Source organism: Fusarium musae, chromosome 4 (assembly GCF_019915245.1).
Source record: "Fusarium musae strain F31 chromosome 4, whole genome shotgun sequence".
Taxonomy (NCBI): domain Eukaryota; kingdom Fungi; phylum Ascomycota; class Sordariomycetes; order Hypocreales; family Nectriaceae; genus Fusarium; species Fusarium musae.
Genome location: NC_058390.1, coordinates 1,712,723 through 1,730,904, shown reverse-complemented (window position 1 = coordinate 1,730,904; position 18,182 = coordinate 1,712,723). Strand labels below are relative to the sequence as shown.

Below are 18,182 nucleotides of genomic sequence, written 5' to 3'. Positions count from 1 at the left end.
CAACAACAGGACCCCACATGCCGATTGGTAGCCGTGTGCCTCCAGGGTATGGGACCTTGATATTGGCGGCTAGATTTCGGCGATAGTCTTGGTTCGCATGCAAGTAATGGCATCTTTGGAGGAGCAACCGACATTTTCGATGAAGCTTTCTGCTTGATATGACGCTTGTTCCACTGTTTTGATAGGTGAAGCAGATATTGACTCAGCTGCAGCAGCGTGGAACAACTTGTCATCTCTACCTCCGTAAGCTGTGAGATGAATGGCCACGCTCGCTGCCCCTGTATTTGCTGTATGATACATCGACGACGGGTGCCACGGCATTGACAAGAGTAAAGAACAGCACCATTGCCATCAAGGGCACACAAGTAGGACGAAGGTGCATATTGGACGATGTATGAACTCACTGGCGTCAGTATGAGGAACTGCATTGCCAGGCCCGGGCATGACATTTATACACCAACTCATTGCACCCTTTCTCTTGGATTTCGGCTACTGGTCAAACTGTCAGTCATTCTGGAGAAGGTTCAGAACCATTGCCAGGAGTCGGAACTTGCTGTTGGTTCAATGAACCACCGACGCCAGTTGGTGATTATAACCAAATTACTGTGGCGATCCTCTTTTACATCATCGATAGAGGCATGAACCACGTTGTAGATCTTTCTTAGCATGTGCAGAAGTGAGAGACACGATCAGGCTGGTTTGGCATTCGATAGGCGATAGGCCAACAGCCAGCCACGAGTATGGTCTATAACGGTTTCTATTGTAAAGTGTCAATGCAGGAACCAGGCCATATTCATATGCTTCTAGATCATGGTCCAAGCCTTGGCCAGATATTATTCAATATGGAAGAAACGCTCCGGTTCCTCAACTGGAAAAAGGGGGGGAGCTCAGCTGGCTCTTGTAAGCCACAAGATGAAACTTACAGACTGATACTTCTTTGTTTGGAAAGATTCCAGAAGCAAAAGTCATCTATAGGTGACCGATTTCGGATATCAGGCCATGCCCAACTCGAATTTTTAGAAGTTCTCGTGGCAGTAGTACGACCATGAACAGTGAAGAGCAAGTCCCTATCATCCTTGATTTTCATCCTGGTTCCCTAGATACAACTCTCAGACCACATATAAAACTTTAGAGAGCATTGCTAAATTATCGAGAGCCTCCGAAACTCGCTGCTCCGTGCTAAGGTAGTGTGTCGTTGTTCCCGTTGTTGGTTTTGCCAAAACCCAGTCTGGGTTGATATTATTCCCAGCTTGGCTAATAGATTCAGCCACCAACAAACAAACAAATAGACAGGACAGGACAGGACAGAAGAGCTCGCAGAATGGTTTTTTAGAATAGTCTAGCCGCAAAATAAAATCCCGATCGTGGCTGATTATATTCACCGTTGGTCGCGTGGTTCGGAATACCCGACGCCTTTTTCCATCCAAGTTCAATGAATAAAGCCAAGAGGTCTGAATCGAGTCAACTGTGGCATCAGACAAGCTGTTCCTGGCAGCTGATCTGGATCAAGACGCCAAGCTTTGATGCTGTGGCTGGCCCCCCTTTATGAAATCAACAAGAGTACTGAAGTTTTATCTCTATCGGCCTTTGAGTTCCAGGACGCGAAAATTTAATCGTCCTGCTATCTGTGTTCCAGTTGTTGTAGTCGGCAAATTTTCAAACAGCCATGAGCTTCACTGATCACTGCGGCACGAGAACGGCCACTCTTACAACGAACCTTTCTAACCTATGAATGGTGACTCTCAAATTATTGAAGTTCATTTATGAACTTTCGTAAGCAGAAGCCTGCCTGAAGTCACCGTCCTTAATACAAAGGCTAGCTTAAACGAAACAATTGTAGTCAAAAACAACTTGAGAGTATTGAACAACTATTCATCAGTTACATATAACTCTTTTGCATGACGTCTGATATATCAGTATATACAGCCCAAGGCTAAAAAGAACAGGACGATTATCCTTATCGCTCACATGAAGTTCAAGGTTGTTCTTGATAAGATAATAGAGTGAGCACCTGGTACCTACCCTACAGATCCCCACTCCACTATCGTCGGCTCCACCTTTCCCAGCCAGCTTAGCTAGCTTCCAAATGTTCCAACTCTTCTATTCTTATCTTATCTGTCTCAAAAAAAAAAAAAATAATCGCTTTGGCTTCCCTGCCATTCAACCCGCTAATCTTCTGCAAAATTCCTCCTGATCAATTGGAAGGATCCAATGGCACCAACATTGGCATCACGCAAGCGAAAGGTTCTCGCAGAACCTGCTCCCGTCGAAGACGAGCTCGCTGGCTTGGAGTTGGACGGCGTCTTGTCACAAAGCGAAGATGGATCTGACTTTGAGGAAAGCGATCTTGAGGATGGACTCGACGGCCAAGACACGAATGAGCACGACGATGATGAAGATGAAGAGAACGACGACGATGATACGTACAGTGAAGACGCCTCCTCCGACGTAGACGACAACTTCGTGGCCCCTCCACCACTCGACGCTGATAATTCGGAACCAAACTATCGCGTCGTCAAGGATGCCAACGGCGGGGAGCGCTATGAGTATGCTGAGGTTGATCCTGTCTATGACAGTGACGATTCAGATGCCCAAGGCCCAAACAACACAATTGGAAATATTCCCCTCTCTTTCTACGACTCCTACCCCCACATCGGATACGACATCAATGGCAAGAAGATTATGCGCCCAGCCACTGGGGAGGCTCTCGATGCTCTCCTCGACAGTATTGAGATTCCCAAGGGCTGGACTGGTTTGACAGATCCTGAAACTGGGAAGCCTTTGGACTTGACCCAGGACCAGCTTGAACTTCTTAAGCGACTACAAATGAACGAGGTCCCCAATGAGGATTACGATCCTTACCCCGTATGTCCTTCACTTCTATTCCGCTGCTCGCCACTAACCATCGCAGGATATGGTGCTATACTTCACCAGTATTGAGGAGAAGATGCCTCTGAGCGCTGCGCCAGAACCGAAGCGGCGATTTGTTCCCTCTAAGCATGAAGCCAAGCGTGTTGCCAAGCTTGTCCGGGCCATCAAAGAGGGCCGTATTCTACCCTACAAGCCTCCCGAGGAGCGACAACGAGAACAAGAGGAGAAGGAAGAGTCTTACTACGATGTATGGGCAAACGAGGAGCCTCAAGACCCCCATGTAATGAACATCCCAGCTCCCAAGCTTGCTCCTCCAGGATACGACCTTAGCTACAACCCACCACCCGAGTACTTGCCGACTGAGGAGGAAAAGGAAGCCTGGAAGAACCAAGATCCCGAGGAGAGAGGAAAGGAGTACTTACCTGCCAAATTTGACTCGCTGCGCAAGGTTCCTGGTTATGGCGAGTTCGTCAAGGAACGATTCGATCGCTGTCTGGATCTTTATCTCGCCCCACGAATCAGGAAGAACAGGCTCAACATCGACCCCAACTCTCTTCTGCCTAAGCTTCCCCGGCCAGAAGACCTTAAGCCGTTCCCCACCCTCAACCAGACCATCTTCCGTGGCCATGATGGTCGAGTTCGTTCGGTATCGTTCAGTCCAGATGGTGAATTCGTGGCCTCAGGGGGTGATGATGGTACAGTCCGTGTCTGGGCTCTCAACGGCCACCAAGAATGGATGGCAAAGCTTAGTAGCGAGGAGCCAGTCAATATTGTGCGATGGCGGCCCAATAAGGAGACCTTTATTCTGGCAGCTGCGGCTGGAGAGGATCTCTTTTTCATGATCCCCTCGGTAGCCAGTGATGCTGTTGAGAAGGCCAGTCGCGATGTTCTCGACGCTGGCTTCGGCTACGCTACTAATGGAGCACAGCCCACTACAGTCAATGGTGTGAAGAAAGAACCTCCTGCCAAGTGGTCACGACCTGGGGCCAAGCTGGAAGCTGCCGGTGTGCTCCTCATGGCTACTGTTAGGTCAACGATCAAGGTCATCAGCTGGCACAGGCGAGGCGAGTTCATCTCCACTGTCTCACCAACCGGACAAAGGAGCTCAGTCGCCATCCACACGCTCTCCAAGCATCTCAGTCAAATTCCTTTCCGAAAGCTGCCTGGTCTTGCCCAGACGGCTCAGTTCCATCCTTCGAGGCCACTGTTCTTTGTTGCTACTCAGCGAATGATCAGGTGCTACGATCTCCAGCGCCAGGAACTTGTCAAGGTTGTCCAACCTGGTGCCCGATGGATCTCTTCATTTGATATTCACCCTGGTGGAGATAATCTTATTGTTGGCTCATACGATCGAAGACTTCTGTGGCATGATCTTGATCTGTCGTCCCGCCCTTACAAGACGATGCGATTCCACCCTGAAGCAATCCGCGCTGTCAAATTCCACCGCAGCCTGCCACTCTTCGCTGATGCCAGTGACGACGGAACATTACAGATCTTCCATGGCAAGGTCGTGAGCGATCTTATGGAGAACGCGACTATTGTCCCTGTCAAGATGCTCAAGGGCCATAAAGTAATCAACAAGCTGGGCGTCCTTGACGTGGACTGGCACCCGAAGCACCCCTGGTGTCTCAGCGCTGGTGCAGATGGAACCTGCAGGCTCTGGGCATGATATCGGTTTGGTAAATGGTTCTACCCATGCCATGAGGGGAGGAGAGGACTTAATTTTGGTCGCCGTGGACTTTCTTCCAGCGATGGCGTTAGGAAACAGAAAACAGAATCACATGATATTTTCATTCATACTTTTACACCAACCTGTTTTGCTACGTGACTCTGTTTTGAGACATTTCGTCAAGCATAAGAAAGTCTTCCCATCTATTATCATACTGGATATCTGATGTGCATCCTTGATAAAGTAATGAATGGCGGCATAGCGTGAGATACAGCAGTGCATGCAATATCGATGCACCTTCTTGGAAAGCATCATATGTTTAAGACTTTCATATAGGATTTAACTATTGGCATTCACATTAATGAATGATCTTATTATGTGATTAACAAAATAGGATTCGTAAAACATAACTAGCTGCTAAAGCAAACGACCTAAAGTATCATAGTCTGCATCATCGTTATGGCTCAACTATAGCCAGCTTTGACCTTGTCTTCTCGCCTTTTCGTCAATGGCAACCTGCTACACTGACATCACATTTCCAAGACCACAAGGATCTTTTGACCATCTGAGCACCAAAGTCAAAAGTTCCGCGTGTCCTCCACACATTACAGCTCCTCGCGGATCTTTGCCTTGGCATCAGCCTCGGCCTCCGCAGCCTTCTGCTTCGCAGCCTGGCCACCAAGCTGAAGCTGGTTGGCAACCCAGTTGTAGGTATCGCGGGCGGTTTCTCCGAGCTTAGCGAAGAAAGTTCCAGTCGGGGAGCTGGTGCCGTACTTGAAGTAGGTGGATTGCTTTCGTGCTTCAGCCTTCAGATCCTCAAGCTTAGATCCTTGTGGCACGGGCACACCATAGCTATCGAGGTAGGCCTTGAGGTCAGTCTCGGTCCACTCATCGAAGGCAGACTGCTTGGCAGAGTTTGTGGCAGAAGTGAGGTAGCTAGTGGCTGAGGCCCAGGTAGATCCTCCAGCCGAAGAGGCGGAAGAGTAGGCGGACTGAGCAGCATCATAGAGCTCATCGCGAGTGGCATCTTTTTTCTCGGCTACCTGCTTGGCAGCAGCATCTCCGTTGCGTTGAAGGTACTTCTTCAAGTTGTCATAGCTAAAATCATCAAAAGTCCAGGCGTTTCCACTGTGGTAGGCAACATGAGCATTCTTGCGAACGAGGGCCTCGAGCTCATTCTTCTTGGAGCCCTGAGGAACAGGGACGCCACGAGCATCGAGGTAAGATTTGAGGCGGCTATCGGACCAAGTTCCAACAGCCTGGTTGAAAGCATCCTGAGCAGCCAAAGAAGCGCTGTCGGTAGCTTTGGCGTACTGGTTCTGGGCGTTAGAGGTAGCAGCACCGTAGGCGGATGCGGCGCTGGCAGAAATGTTATCACCGAGGATATCGGCTCGATGCTTGCGGACGAGGGCGCGGAGTTCGTTGGCCTTGGTGCCCTGGGGAACAGCAATACCGTTCTTGTCGCAGAACTCCTTGAGCTGGGACTCGCTCCAGGCATCAATGATCATGTCAGTGAGAGTGGCATATGCTCCCTGAGCGCTGGCGGTGGCACTAGCGGCCTGGTCCTGAGCCTTGAGGTAGGCAAGGCGAGAGTTGCGTCGGACCGAAGCAATGAGCTTGTCGCGTGTCATGGGCTGGGGGGCGGGGAATCCATGGGTGTCAAGCCACTCCTTGAGGTCAGACTCGGACCATGTTTCGTAGAGCCAGTTGCCAGGATACGAAGAGGCCTGGTTGGCCTTCTTGGCAACGATCTCGTAGCTGGAACGAGCCTTCTGGAGAAGTGTGTCACGGTGGCGAGGTTGGGGGACTGTGATGAGAGATTAGTTCTCTGGCAACTCAGACCGATAACGACGAGAACACTGAATTGACCTACCGGGTATTCCATGTTTGTCGGCAAATGCCTTCAACTGGCTCTCAGTCCAGGTATCGAGGATCCAATCCTTGACGCTGAGCCAGGCAGATTGGGCGCTACCCTCAGTCTCATACCAGTTGGCCTTTACCTGGGACAAAAGGCTATCCTTCGAGGCAGCGGCCTCGTTCTTGGCCTCCTTGCCCTTTGATTGCAAGTAAGAGCTGAGTTGGTTAGTATCCCAGCTGTTGTAAGGAGTAACAACGTAATTCTCCCAGTTCTTCTCAATCAAGGACTCGAGATCCTTGCGGTCGGCAGGTGTTGGGTAGGGGACATCGTGGTCTGAGAGCCAGCGCTCCAGCTCAGTCTCGTGCCACTTGTTGTAAACTGATTTTTGTCAGACTATGCGGCAGACCAGGAGAAAGGGCGGGCAGGATAGCAAGCTTACCAGGCTTCGAGCCAGGGAACCATGTGCTGGCGGTGACACCGTTGATGGCCACCGCGGCCAAGACGGCATTCAAAAATCTCATTTTGGCTGCTGCTGTTTCTGCTTCAGAGAGATGGAAATGTTCCTTGGTACAGATCTAGTTCCTTGTGTAGACAATGCCAAGTCGCGACGAAATGACAGGAGCTAGCTAGGTCGCTGAACAGTGCGATAATACTTGTAGGAATCACCTCGGGGGGGATTAGAGGGTAAAGAATTGGAAGAGGAATGATGGGAAATGGAAGAGTTACGCAACTGAAGCGAGATGAGCGAGGGAAAAGAAGGGAAAAGGCAAGACAACCTAGACAAGACGATGCAAGCCACGGGGAAGGGGAAATCTATCACGTCACTGTGCCGTTGTCATGGGTGGCTGGAATTTGGCAGTTTACACTGAGTAACAGTGAGGTACAGAATACTTGCGCATCAGCTAAGCAAAGCCTGAACTGTGAGAGGCAGGTGCACCAAAACAGTTCCACAAGAGCCTGTATCACAATACTTCATCACTCGTCAACAAAGGGGCAGTAGCGTCACCAACAGCATCATCATTGCCTATCGCTCATCATCATCGCGATGTGATTTTGCACAAACAAGCCTTGGATGAGTGCCCTCTCCTCCCCAGGCGCCACCATGACGTACATTGCATGACCCGCCCCGCACAAGCTCCAAGCTCGAACAGGTAAGACGCCATATGACTAAGCCCAGCCAGTGCATGTCGGTACATTCCGCTGCCAAAAACTGCCCTAGCTGAGCTGAAAATTGTCCTTTCTGTGAAGCACATGCTGTTTCTCGCCCATGTTTAATCGAACCGCACTCCAAGACGTCGATCTCGATTTCTCGAATGGAACAAATGCTCCGGTGGGGTGGCCTACCTTGCGGCCAAATACTGCCACCGTTTGAGTCTAGGTCGCACAGATCGATAAATGAATGCCTGAGAAGAGAATATTTGTTTTTTAACCTGCACCAGCAGGTCTTCAGGTAATTCTCAAATTGCTGCTGACATGATCATCTTTGCCTGGAGTTTATTGCTTGGCTCTGTGTGTTGTAACATGGCTGACTGACTACCTTACTTTGGATTCGGTGAATGACTGGGTCTGAATTGCTGAGATCCTGTCCCTACTTTTGATCGTATATGATCAAAATTCTAGGCATACCATAAAGACATTGACATTCACGATTACGAAGCGTCCATGTCGGGCTTTTGGACTCCCGAGCCGTGTCGATTCACCATTCAGAAGTCAAGGCCCCATGAGACACGGCGATATGTCGAGATAGTGTTACATTGATCTATGTTCGCCTTTGCCGCGTCTAATCCCCAATGCCCCGGCTCATTTGACCTGTAACCCAGTCCGCAATATCTAACATCGTCACAATTAAGCGTAGAAGTTGACCGTCTGTTGAGCATAGTTAGCAAGCAAATCCCATGACAAAACACTAAGCTTTCATTACTTACATCCTTCTTCTTGGCCTGCACCTCAGCAATGGCATCAACGTAATGCTCGTGACCAATCTTGTTCTTGCCTGATCGCAAAGCAATCATACCAGCCTCCACACAAACAGCCTTCAACATAGCACCTCCAAACTCATCCGTGCTTCGGGCCAACTCACCCCAATTGACACCGGGGTCAACCTTCATCTTGCGGGAATGGATCTTCAAGATTTGAGCGCGGGCCTCCTCATTTGGCAGGGGGAACTCAATCTTGCGATCGAGGCGGCCAGATCGTAGAAGCGCAGGATCAAGAACATCGACTCGGTTTGTTGCAGCCAACACCTTGATTCGGTCGTCAGAGGCGAAACCGTCGAGCTGGTTCAGTAGCTCCAACATGGTTCGCTGTACTTCACGGTCGCCGCTCTTCTCGCTGTCGAAGCGCTTGGTACCAACCGCATCCAACTCGTCGATGAAAATAATCGCAGGAGCCTTTTCCTTAGCCAGCGCAAAGCAGTCCCGTACGAGCTTGGCGCCATCACCAATGAACATCTGGACCAGTTGGGGACCTGCCAGCTTCAAGAATGTAGCGTCCGTCTGTGCTGCACAGGCTCGTGCTAGTAAAGTCTTGCCTGTACCTGGGGGGCCATACATCAGTGCACCTGAGCAGAGTTAGTACATACGGTAGAGTTTCATGACTTCTCTTCCATGTTACCTTTTGGGGCCTTGATGCCAATCTTCTTGAAACGCTCAGCCTCCTTCATGGGCCAAACGATTGCTTCCACCAACTCTTCAATCTGCTTATCCAGTCCACCAACATCAGTGTACTGTTCTGTGGGCTTCTCATCCACCTCCATAGCCTTGACGCGGCTGTCGTACTCGGCCGGAAGCGTATCGAGAATAAGATACGAATCCTTGTTCACACCAATGAGGTCGCCAGGCTTCAAGTTATCGGCATCGACCAGGCCAATCAAAGGGAGAAAGATTGTTTGTCGTGTGGACGTCTTGATGACAGCTGATTTTCCAACTCGAGTGGCATCCAGGTCAATGTTGGCACCCTCTTCTGATGATTCGGCCGTAGGGTCCAGGTCAAGCAGCTCAACGACGTTGCCGACGAGGTACGGGAGTTGTCTATAAACCGGGTCAGCGATGACATTCGCATTTCCATGGCTCACCGGGAACAAACCTGTTGTTAGCAATCTTGTCCTGGTTCTCTTTGATCTTCTCGCCCATGGCGGCCTTCTCGTGTGATAACCGCGAGAACTCGCTCTTCATGATGCGAGAATCGTTCTCTAGCAAGCGTTTGCGGGTTTGAATGTCTTGTGTGCTCAGCCCCAGGATCTCATCGTCAAGGATATCGTCCTCCTCCTCCTCCTCCTCTGCATCTTGCATGTCGGCGTCGCCATCAGTAGGCTTCTTCTCTTTCTTGTCGTCGCCATCTCTCTTCTTCTCCTCCTTGTCTCGGCGGTCGAGATCATCGAGCTCCTCGAGAGTCGACATGATGGGAAATGATGTGGATTAAATCTGACTGGGATGGGTTTATGTAGCCACAAGCTCGTATTAGGGTTGATAGAGGTGAGCGCAAAGTCGTTGTGGTTGATGTGCGGCAGAGAATTGAATGCAAAAGCCAAATGCTATGGATGCTCCAACCACAGACACCAAAGATCAAGCTGTCAGGTAGGCAGTCAGGTCGCGCGTAATCAGCCTGGCCTGCCAGCAACAGCACGGCATTGGCCCCAGTGACCTTGCAGTGAGTGCCGGGGATCGGCGGTGGGTTGATCCGATGCACGGGCCAAGCACGGATCGAAACTCTCGCAATTGGCATATAGCGACCGTGAGTGCTTGTGGAATTTTTGATCTGGCTAGGTACGGAGCCAGGAAGACAGTTTCATGTATGTACAGCATTAACTCTCGAATCTTTGATTCTCTGTTCTGACATGCCCCATAGCTAGAAAATATGGCTTCACGAATATCACGGACTGCGTCGCCCTATCTGCGTCAATTGCGCAGAGAATCACACCTCTCTCACAGGCCATGGTCAACGACTCTTCGCAGTATTTCGACGTCGCCAAACCATTCGGCTGCGGTGACCGAGGTCCGAAAACCAATCGACCATGCTCCCATCACCAAACCTCCTAGCGCCAGGCCTGTTGAGACGAGAAAGAGCCAGCTGATCCGAACCTACACATCACTCCTCCGGACGACTCCCTTGATCTTATTCTTTCAACATAGCAATTTGACGGCCGTAGAGTGGGCTGCAGTGCGGCGAGAGCTGAAGAAGGCTCTTTCCACAGTTCCCAAGCCCAATGCGATTCCTGGTGCTGAACCTGTCGATATCACCCCATTAGTCCAATTACAGGTGGTGCGAACCAATATGCTGCGCGTGGCACTCAAGCTTGTTGAGTTCTACGACCCCGAGGCTGCTGCTGCGTCGGATAAGACAACAAGAACGGTGCGGGGTCCTGTTGTGCATGATCTTTCCGAAGCTGCATATGAAACCATTAGGAATGCCCAAGTGCCCGAGGACTCCAGCTACGCTCAGATCGAGCCAGTAATGGTTGGCCCCTTGGCGGCATTGGTTCTCCCCGCCGTCTCTCCGGCCCACCTCGCGGCAGCATTGAGTGTTCTGGCACCCGTTCCGGGGAAGTTCCCGGCTCCTTCAAGAAAGAAGAACCCCGGTTTTCACGATCCCATCTGCCAAAGTGGTCTTGCTAAGTTACTACTCGTTGGTGGCCGCGTTGAAGGCAAGATCTTTGATCAATCTGGTATCAACTGGGTTGGCGGTATTGAGGGCGGCCTGGAAGGCTTGAGGGGCCAGTTGGTGGCCATGCTCCAAGGCGTCGGATTGGGCATCACCAGTACCCTGGAGGGCGGAAGCAGGAGCTTATGGTTGGCTCTGGAGGGCAGAAAGGGCCAGCTTGAAGACGAGATCAAGGGCGACAAAAAGGATGGCGAATGAACCTAGAGCTCGGGAGGTTTTGAGATGCGATGTACAAATAAGACGCCTTACAAAGGCCATGTATATGTAGATGTACGAACAGCATATTGGATCGCTGCAATGTTAAAGCTGGCTAGATCAAGAGTTCTTCCAGCAAAGCCATATCTATGGCACCTTGTCCATTGATTAGAGAAGCAAATGCTTATAAATACTCTCTGTTGCTTTGGAGAAAAGGCAGAATTATGCCAGTTGATACGAGCTCGACCTTGCGAAGCAATAAGTGTGGCTGTATCCGTAGATAATGTGTGGCTGAAAGCTACCTACCTTTATTATATGCAGGTACTCTACTAGGTATGCGAGAGCTAACTCCTACCTTACCAAGAACAACCTTGACCTACAATCACCGCCCCGCCTCTCGATCAACTCAGTAGCCGCAAACCACTTTACAACAACACGACACAATCACTGCTTTTCTCCAAAGTATCTCAAAGCTGTGGAATAAAAGGAAGACAAGGCCACGGTTAGTTACTGGAGTTCGCTTACGGCCTGTCTACTGTTCTATCGTCATTCGATTCACCTACCGAATCGTCTACATCGAATCAGCAACACAATTCAACACACACAATATGGACTTCGCTCCCTATCAATCATCTCCTCCGGAGCACTCACGGGTGACCTCTCCCGACTACGCCTCTCCTCGACCATCCTATGATGCCAGACGATCGTTTTCACCCGTCGCATCTCCTCCACCGCTTCAGCATCCACAGCCACAAAGAGGATGGAGCGGTTTCGATGGCCAGTCAGCTGGCTGGGCGGCCATCAGTCCTGATAATCGCGCTTTCGGTGGACCAAGCACAATGCCTGGTACCTATCCTGCTGCCGAAGTCAGCGAGTTCGACACAAGCTTGGGAATGCGCCTGGATTACGAAGCCTGTTTAGCATATGTCGCTTTTCCACCACTGGGTGCTATTATACTACTGATCTTGGAACGGAATAGTGACTATGTGAGGTACGATTGTATCTTTGTGGTCGCGCTCAACTTTCATCAATATCTGTTCGTTTTCTGACTCTCGTATTAGGTTTCATGCTTGGCAATCTGCATTACTATTCACAGCCATTATGGTCTTCCATCTTATATTTTCATGGTCAACGTTCCTGGGCTGGCTCTTTTTTCTTTGCGACATTGCCTTAATTGCAATTCTCACTTTGCGGGCCTACAAAGATGCAGAGATCCTCGACAGGTACGCGGAGTCCCCCGGTCCATTCTGATCTTGTTATTAATAGACCGCTTAGATTCGAGGTGCCATTCTTCGGTGCCCTGGCTAGCCGATTCCTTGATGATGAGTAACGCATGATTGAGTTGCACACGCTGCTTGTGTTGTACTGTTTTTTTTTTTTTTTTTTTTTTTTTTTTTTTTTTTTTTTTTTTTTTTTTTTTTCATCTTTCTTTTAGTTTCGTCCATTTAGACGTATTCACAATACCCCTTCCCAGCTCAGAACTGGGGATCGAATTACCTCATGTTAGAAGCAACCCTCGTTCTTATCAAATTAATAGATATGCTCACACTCCTTCTAGCACACCTGGATTCCTCTAGAAAAGCAAGTGCCTTGGGGCTTGGCTCGTCCGTGTTGAAATTCAGCTGATACATCCGGCTATTGAAAACCATCTTTGCCAAGATTTCAACGTGGCTCAGCGTATCTGAGTTTACTTTCAGTCATGGGGAGACAAGAAAGAAGTATCTTATGTATGTCTCGCCAAATAAACCTTGAACCCGTGAGGAAGGCCTCTTCAGAGTCCGTATTCTCAGATCATGCTAGTACCCCGTGAAAATCTATCACTCCTCTAAAACTTGCTAAGCACAGGTGCCACTGTACCCTTGAGTGTAGGCCTCTCCTCGAATACAACCTCTCCGATCTTGGTTTCTGGGGAACTACCCACTTCCAGCCACCTTGCCAAGAGGTCGTTGCTTTCCTTGGGCTTTACAGAATCATCTCGAGTTCCGACAGTTATGTGAGCAACGCGGTTTACACACTGCCATTGGTCATTTTGGTCTGCTAGGCGAACCACGATAGCCATGATTCTGTCATCAAACACAGCCTATTTACGGTCAGTTGCGGTAGAGCTCATGAGTTTTGGGCCAGCTTACTCGTTCGAGCATGACATCGCATTCGCCAACTTGCCCTTCAGGGTCTCCAGCAGCCTCTGCTTCTTTCTGCAGCGCAGCGTATCTCTGCCAGAGCTCAGGGTGCTCCTTACTGCCGGACTTGTGCAGCAAAGTCACATGGAATTTTGGCTGTATGCGTCGTGTCTGTTTGAGTTGTGTATAAAGCCGCGAGGTTGCAGGTTGAGTGGCTTTGAAAGCTTGCTCAAGAGCATTGTTGACCTCTTGGGTCGAGATGCCCACAGACATGTACTCCATCTTTCTTGGCTTCTGAACTTTAGGCTTTTGCTGCTGAGGATAGCCTTTTTTGCCCCTGTCGGGTATATCGTGCCTAAAGTCTGGTTTGTAGCCGAGGGCGTAATCCATGGCAGCATCAAACGATGCAGCAGAGGGAATCTCCTTGACAAGATTTGGAAACAACTTGTGGAGTTGTGTGACGAGAGTTTCGAGATTCTGTCGGCTGCTAGCTGTAGGATCAAGGTCGATGACAGCATCGAAGCCATCGTCGGGTCGAGAGTGCGGGTTACAGGCTTCATATCGGTTGATAAAACCCTCCATTACGCCAATGAACTTCTCTTTGTCGCTTGCTGCATGGATAGTCTGGTGGTTATCACCCCGGGCAATAATTCTTTCCTGGGTGATTCGCCGGATCTCATCGATGGAGTCTTCATCATGCTTGAAGTTCATGCAAACAAGCTTGGCAGAAGAATGCTGGAGCTTCACATCGGTGATAATCTGCTTCCGTTCGTGTCTCTGTGCATTGTTTCGGTCTGCAATCACGGCAGGATGGTCTTTGAGCTCATCCAACACCATCTTTGTAAAGCGCGGAGGCCGGCCCTTACCAGAGATATTGTCGTTTTGAACATGACCCCAACCGAAAAGGTGCGAGAGCCCCATAGCAAGGGTTGTCTTACCACAGCCAATGGTGGCAATAGGACATAGAATAACGTCGCGAGTGACCTCTGTCATTACAACAGGATCCAGCTCTCCCATATTAGCTGCATCTGCACCATTGATGTTCTTGAATTTCAAGAAGTCGTCTCGGAGAGCGATGATCCCGTGGTTGTTGTTGTACTCCTTTCCCAGCTTCGGGTCTGCGGCAAGTCGTCGTCGGGCGTAAAGCAGATACTCCTCGGTGATTTTGGTGTGTTTCTTGAACTTTGGCTGTTTTCCAGCAATTAAAGCCTTGGTACATTCTCTCCACTGGCGGTACATTAGGTATGGCTCCTCAAACTTGTACTTGAAAAACCAGTCGCGATATGGATGTGTAGAAGGGTCGTGGGACATCTTGCAACGTATAACAAAACCCTCGACATCGCGACCATCGTGTGCTCCGGTTTCAGCTACTTCTTCAAGGAAAGCCTTAACTTGGTGGATGTCGTCCATTGTGATAAGACCCGTTTTGCGAAACGCCCACGCATCGGCAAACTCCTGAACGAAACGACTGGGGTAGGTAGCGAACTCGGGTAGGTTGAGGTTGATACCATGGAGATATAGTCCAGCCTTATCTGGACCGTATGCTAAGATATGCTCCTCAAATTGATCATCACAAAGCTCAGCGACGGCAGTCACGTTCCTCTTGCGGAGCTCTCGTGCAAGATCTGCTTTAGTCTTGCCAACGGCAGCGAGTTGTTGTTCTAGGCGCTTCTCTCCGGCGCTGGCATGGCTGACTTGGATGTCATCTCGGTCGCCAGTGGAGTGCTTGCTGCACACAATCAATGTGTCGTCTTCCAATCCGGCAATGAAAATGATGCAGCCGTTCTCCTTGAGGGTCAGCTCATAGGGGCCTTGAGTGCGTGTGAAGATGTTCTCCCACTTGGTCTCATGAACCTCGTTAACATTGAAGAACTTGTCGTAGCCTCTCACGGCGATTTCTGGCTCGTTTCTTCGTGTCTTGGTAGTGAAGAGGCCGCGGGCATATGTGGGCAAATCACGTCGCTTGTAATCCCAGTCCTGCAAGCGCCAGGAGTCGACTTGGATGCCATCCGCTGATCCTTTAACATCGAACGTTGTCTTTTTGACTGCGAATCCGCCGCGTTTCTTGTCCTTTCGGGCACTGTCCAAAGCACGCACCACGTTCGCCACGGCTTGAACGTCCTGGGGAGCATAAGGGGCAGACATTCTGTCGAGAGCCGATGAAGAAGCTCGAAGATTCTGGTGATCCTTGGTGACTCTGCTGAGGGGTGTGAGAAGAGAACACAAAGAACGACGGTAAACAAGCATGAGGTTGATGGCGATGGTTCTCAGGCAAGATGATACGCTTTCCTCGCTCGAGGGGCAAGCAATCTTCTGCCGAGAGATCTGAGCTCACTTGTTCCAGCAAACTCAAAGCCTTGTTTTCCGTAGCCTTGAGCACCTAAGATCTGGAGGGACTCACTTTCTAAAAATCCGAGTCATGTAAAGAGTCGTGCGCGTGAAGGGACTAACTGCAGTTGCTTACAGTGAGTGCCCTGTCAGGTGGACTGAACTGGGCAACAATGTGCGTATTATTGTGCCCGATGGCAGAGGGGGTATATGTAAGTATGTATCAACTGAAACCAGATGCAGGTATTGCCCTGGCTGGGCCTTTTATAGGTAGGCCGGGTCCACGATGGGATTTCTGTAGACGCAGCTCAAATGAGGTTGTGGCGGTTGTGCTGAGGTCGATGCGGGCCAGGAATAAGTCGAAAACTGCCTTACGGCACCGCCTCAATAAGAACGAACTTAGGCTCTCTTAGTGAGTCAGGCCGCTATTCCTGAGTAGGGATCAAGGGTTACACGGGAGAGAAATCAATGATCACTCAAGGTCCTAGACTCTTGTGTTCAAGTTGGGAAACTGGTAGACCTTTTACTGAGTCATCCCATGGATCCTTCCACCATCAGGTCAGGCACGCACTTTGGATGTGGAGGGGCAAAGTACTAACTCTGGATGGGTCTTACCCTGAAATGATGGCCTTGATGTGTCTGGTGCGTCACGCCGGCAACAATTGAACGCCTGGTATTGAAACAAGATTCAAAGTGACTTATAGGGGCCAGACTAGTGAATATAGCCTGTCATCTGCCTAATAAAAGACGATGGGTTGATATGTATAGGTAGGCACCCAATGGAGGAATTACTGATATTTTGTCGTCATGATGGATTGTGGGATTCCACATGCAAGCTACCCCGCCAAAATTCTTCCTTCTACATACAAAGTTTCAATGGTCTCAATACTGACGACGCGACAAGCTAGAAACCCATCTCAACTTTGTATATAAAAGAAACCACCTATTCAGACCTCACTCTTTGTCGCAAAACAGTATTGAACATAAAACTACAATCATGTCTACCCCAAACCCATTCCTTCTTGCAGCCGATAACAACCCCGCGTTGCTGCCCCTCCTTCGAGAGAACCCAGCACTCGCATCATCGCAGGATGAGCATGGCTATTCACTCGTCCACGCCGCTGCCAGCTACAATCATCTCGACCTCCTGCGAACGCTAGTCCGCGAGTTCAACGTCGACGTCGACCTGAAAGATGAGGACAACGAGACTGCCTTGTTTGTTGTCGAAACCCAAGATGCCGCGCAGGTCCTCGTCGAAGAGCTCGGAGCAAACATCAACCACCGGGGATTAGAAGGGTTGACAGCTAGAGAAAAGATTGAAGCGGAAGCTGAATTTCCTGCTGTTGCGGAATACTTAGCCATGATCCAAGCCAAGAATGCCAATGACCCTGCCTCGACTGCAGCGGCTGTCATGCCTGAAGTTATCCCTCCCCCTCCAGAGGGAATGAAGGTTACTGTTGGTACTATGGACGAGACCACAGACATTCCAGAGGAAATAGACCCAGAATTCCGAAGAAGAATCGAGGAACTGGCTCAACGCGATGATTTCAACACCCCTCAAGGTCAAGCCGAGCTGCGGAAGTTGGTTGAGGATGCTGTCCTGGGCGACAGTGGTGTCGGGGATGAACGAAACGTACGATCAAAGCAAGACTAAGGGATCAATCTGACGACTTTGTCTCCCACATGAGATACCTGCCGGTCGCGCTGGGTGGTCTCAGGATAGTGAGGTCATCACTGTTGCCAGATACACCTCTTGAAAAGCTCGTAGCACTGAGGGAAAACCATGTTCTCGAAGGACAAGCAACTAGCACATCCATGAGTAAGCCCCGAAGCCACTGTGCTGACATGAAACCCTCCCAACTCAACTTGCACACTTTGGATTCCTTGGGATTGTCGCCTGGCACAGAATACCTTGACAGATAGGGGTCGATGCTGTCACGAGGCTCCACACGCGAGCTACCAAGGCGAATGAGTGAGAACCACTCGTAAACTTCTGTGGCGAAATATTCCAGAGACTCACGATCATTCTCAGAGAGAACTTCTGGATCGACATTGAGACTCGGTTGAAGAACAGCGATATCTTGTGATATGCTGGATGTTGCTGTACAGGCTGTAGGAGAGAACTTTTGCAGGGGATCAGGATTCGGGACTTGGAAAGCATTAGTATGAGATCAACATATGGGTTTAAAGAGCCTGGTTATGCCTACTTTGGGTTGTGCTATTGCAGAAGAGCCATGTCATAGGTTGAGTGAAGACAGACTTGCAGGCGTAGATCAGCCGGTCATAGCCCTTGTGTCCTCGAAGCATGGATGGATCTCTAAGGTTGTATGTTACCACTTCACGAGAGTTAGCTGTTGTTTCTGGCACTTGTTATCTGGCCACTCACTCCAATGTGGTTTTGACCCTCGTCCACCCTTTGCACCGTATGGTTTACCAACAAGTCCTGCACGTTCATATGTCTCCTTATCCACAAACATAGTCA

At 49.9% G+C, this 18,182-nt stretch overlaps 7 protein-coding genes across 7 annotated transcripts; 4 read left to right on the top strand and 3 right to left on the bottom strand.

The window, feature by feature from the left end:
• Positions 1–2,211: 2,211 nt before the first annotated feature.
• On the top strand, positions 2,212–4,540 carry ERB1 (Ribosome biogenesis protein erb1; the record flags this gene model as incomplete). Its single annotated transcript, XM_044823169.1, has 2 exons — positions 2,212–2,865; positions 2,912–4,540. The coding sequence occupies 2 exons, from the start codon at positions 2,212–2,214 to the stop codon at positions 4,538–4,540; spliced, it is 2,283 nt and encodes a 760-aa protein (XP_044681660.1).
• Positions 4,541–5,145: 605 nt separating this feature from the next.
• J7337_005492 (uncharacterized protein) lies at positions 5,146–6,919 on the bottom strand (the record flags this gene model as incomplete). The annotated part of the gene is made up of 3 exons (XM_044823168.1): positions 5,146–6,347; positions 6,414–6,776; positions 6,838–6,919. 3 exons carry the CDS (start codon positions 6,917–6,919, stop codon positions 5,146–5,148), a joined length of 1,647 nt encoding a protein of 548 aa, XP_044681659.1.
• Positions 6,920–8,243: 1,324 nt separating this feature from the next.
• Positions 8,244–9,796, bottom strand: RPT5 (26S proteasome regulatory subunit 6A; the record flags this gene model as incomplete). Its single annotated transcript, XM_044823167.1, has 4 exons — positions 8,244–8,264; positions 8,324–8,958; positions 9,012–9,427; positions 9,483–9,796. 4 exons carry the CDS (start codon positions 9,794–9,796, stop codon positions 8,244–8,246), a joined length of 1,386 nt encoding a protein of 461 aa, XP_044681658.1.
• A 457-nt stretch (positions 9,797–10,253) lies between these two features.
• J7337_005490 (uncharacterized protein) lies at positions 10,254–11,255 on the top strand (the record flags this gene model as incomplete). Its single annotated transcript, XM_044823166.1, has 1 exon — positions 10,254–11,255. One exon carries the CDS (start codon positions 10,254–10,256, stop codon positions 11,253–11,255), a length of 1,002 nt encoding a protein of 333 aa, XP_044681657.1.
• A 605-nt stretch (positions 11,256–11,860) lies between these two features.
• J7337_005489 (uncharacterized protein) lies at positions 11,861–12,582 on the top strand (the record flags this gene model as incomplete). Its single annotated transcript, XM_044823165.1, has 3 exons — positions 11,861–12,243; positions 12,314–12,475; positions 12,528–12,582. The coding sequence occupies 3 exons, from the start codon at positions 11,861–11,863 to the stop codon at positions 12,580–12,582; spliced, it is 600 nt and encodes a 199-aa protein (XP_044681656.1).
• A 495-nt stretch (positions 12,583–13,077) lies between these two features.
• Positions 13,078–15,517, bottom strand: J7337_005488 (uncharacterized protein; the record flags this gene model as incomplete). Its single annotated transcript, XM_044823164.1, has 2 exons — positions 13,078–13,332; positions 13,382–15,517. The coding sequence occupies 2 exons, from the start codon at positions 15,515–15,517 to the stop codon at positions 13,078–13,080; spliced, it is 2,391 nt and encodes a 796-aa protein (XP_044681655.1).
• Positions 15,518–16,697: 1,180 nt separating this feature from the next.
• On the top strand, positions 16,698–17,354 carry J7337_005487 (uncharacterized protein; the record flags this gene model as incomplete). Its single annotated transcript, XM_044823163.1, has 1 exon — positions 16,698–17,354. One exon carries the CDS (start codon positions 16,698–16,700, stop codon positions 17,352–17,354), a length of 657 nt encoding a protein of 218 aa, XP_044681654.1.
• Between the last annotated feature and the right edge of the window lie 828 nt (positions 17,355–18,182).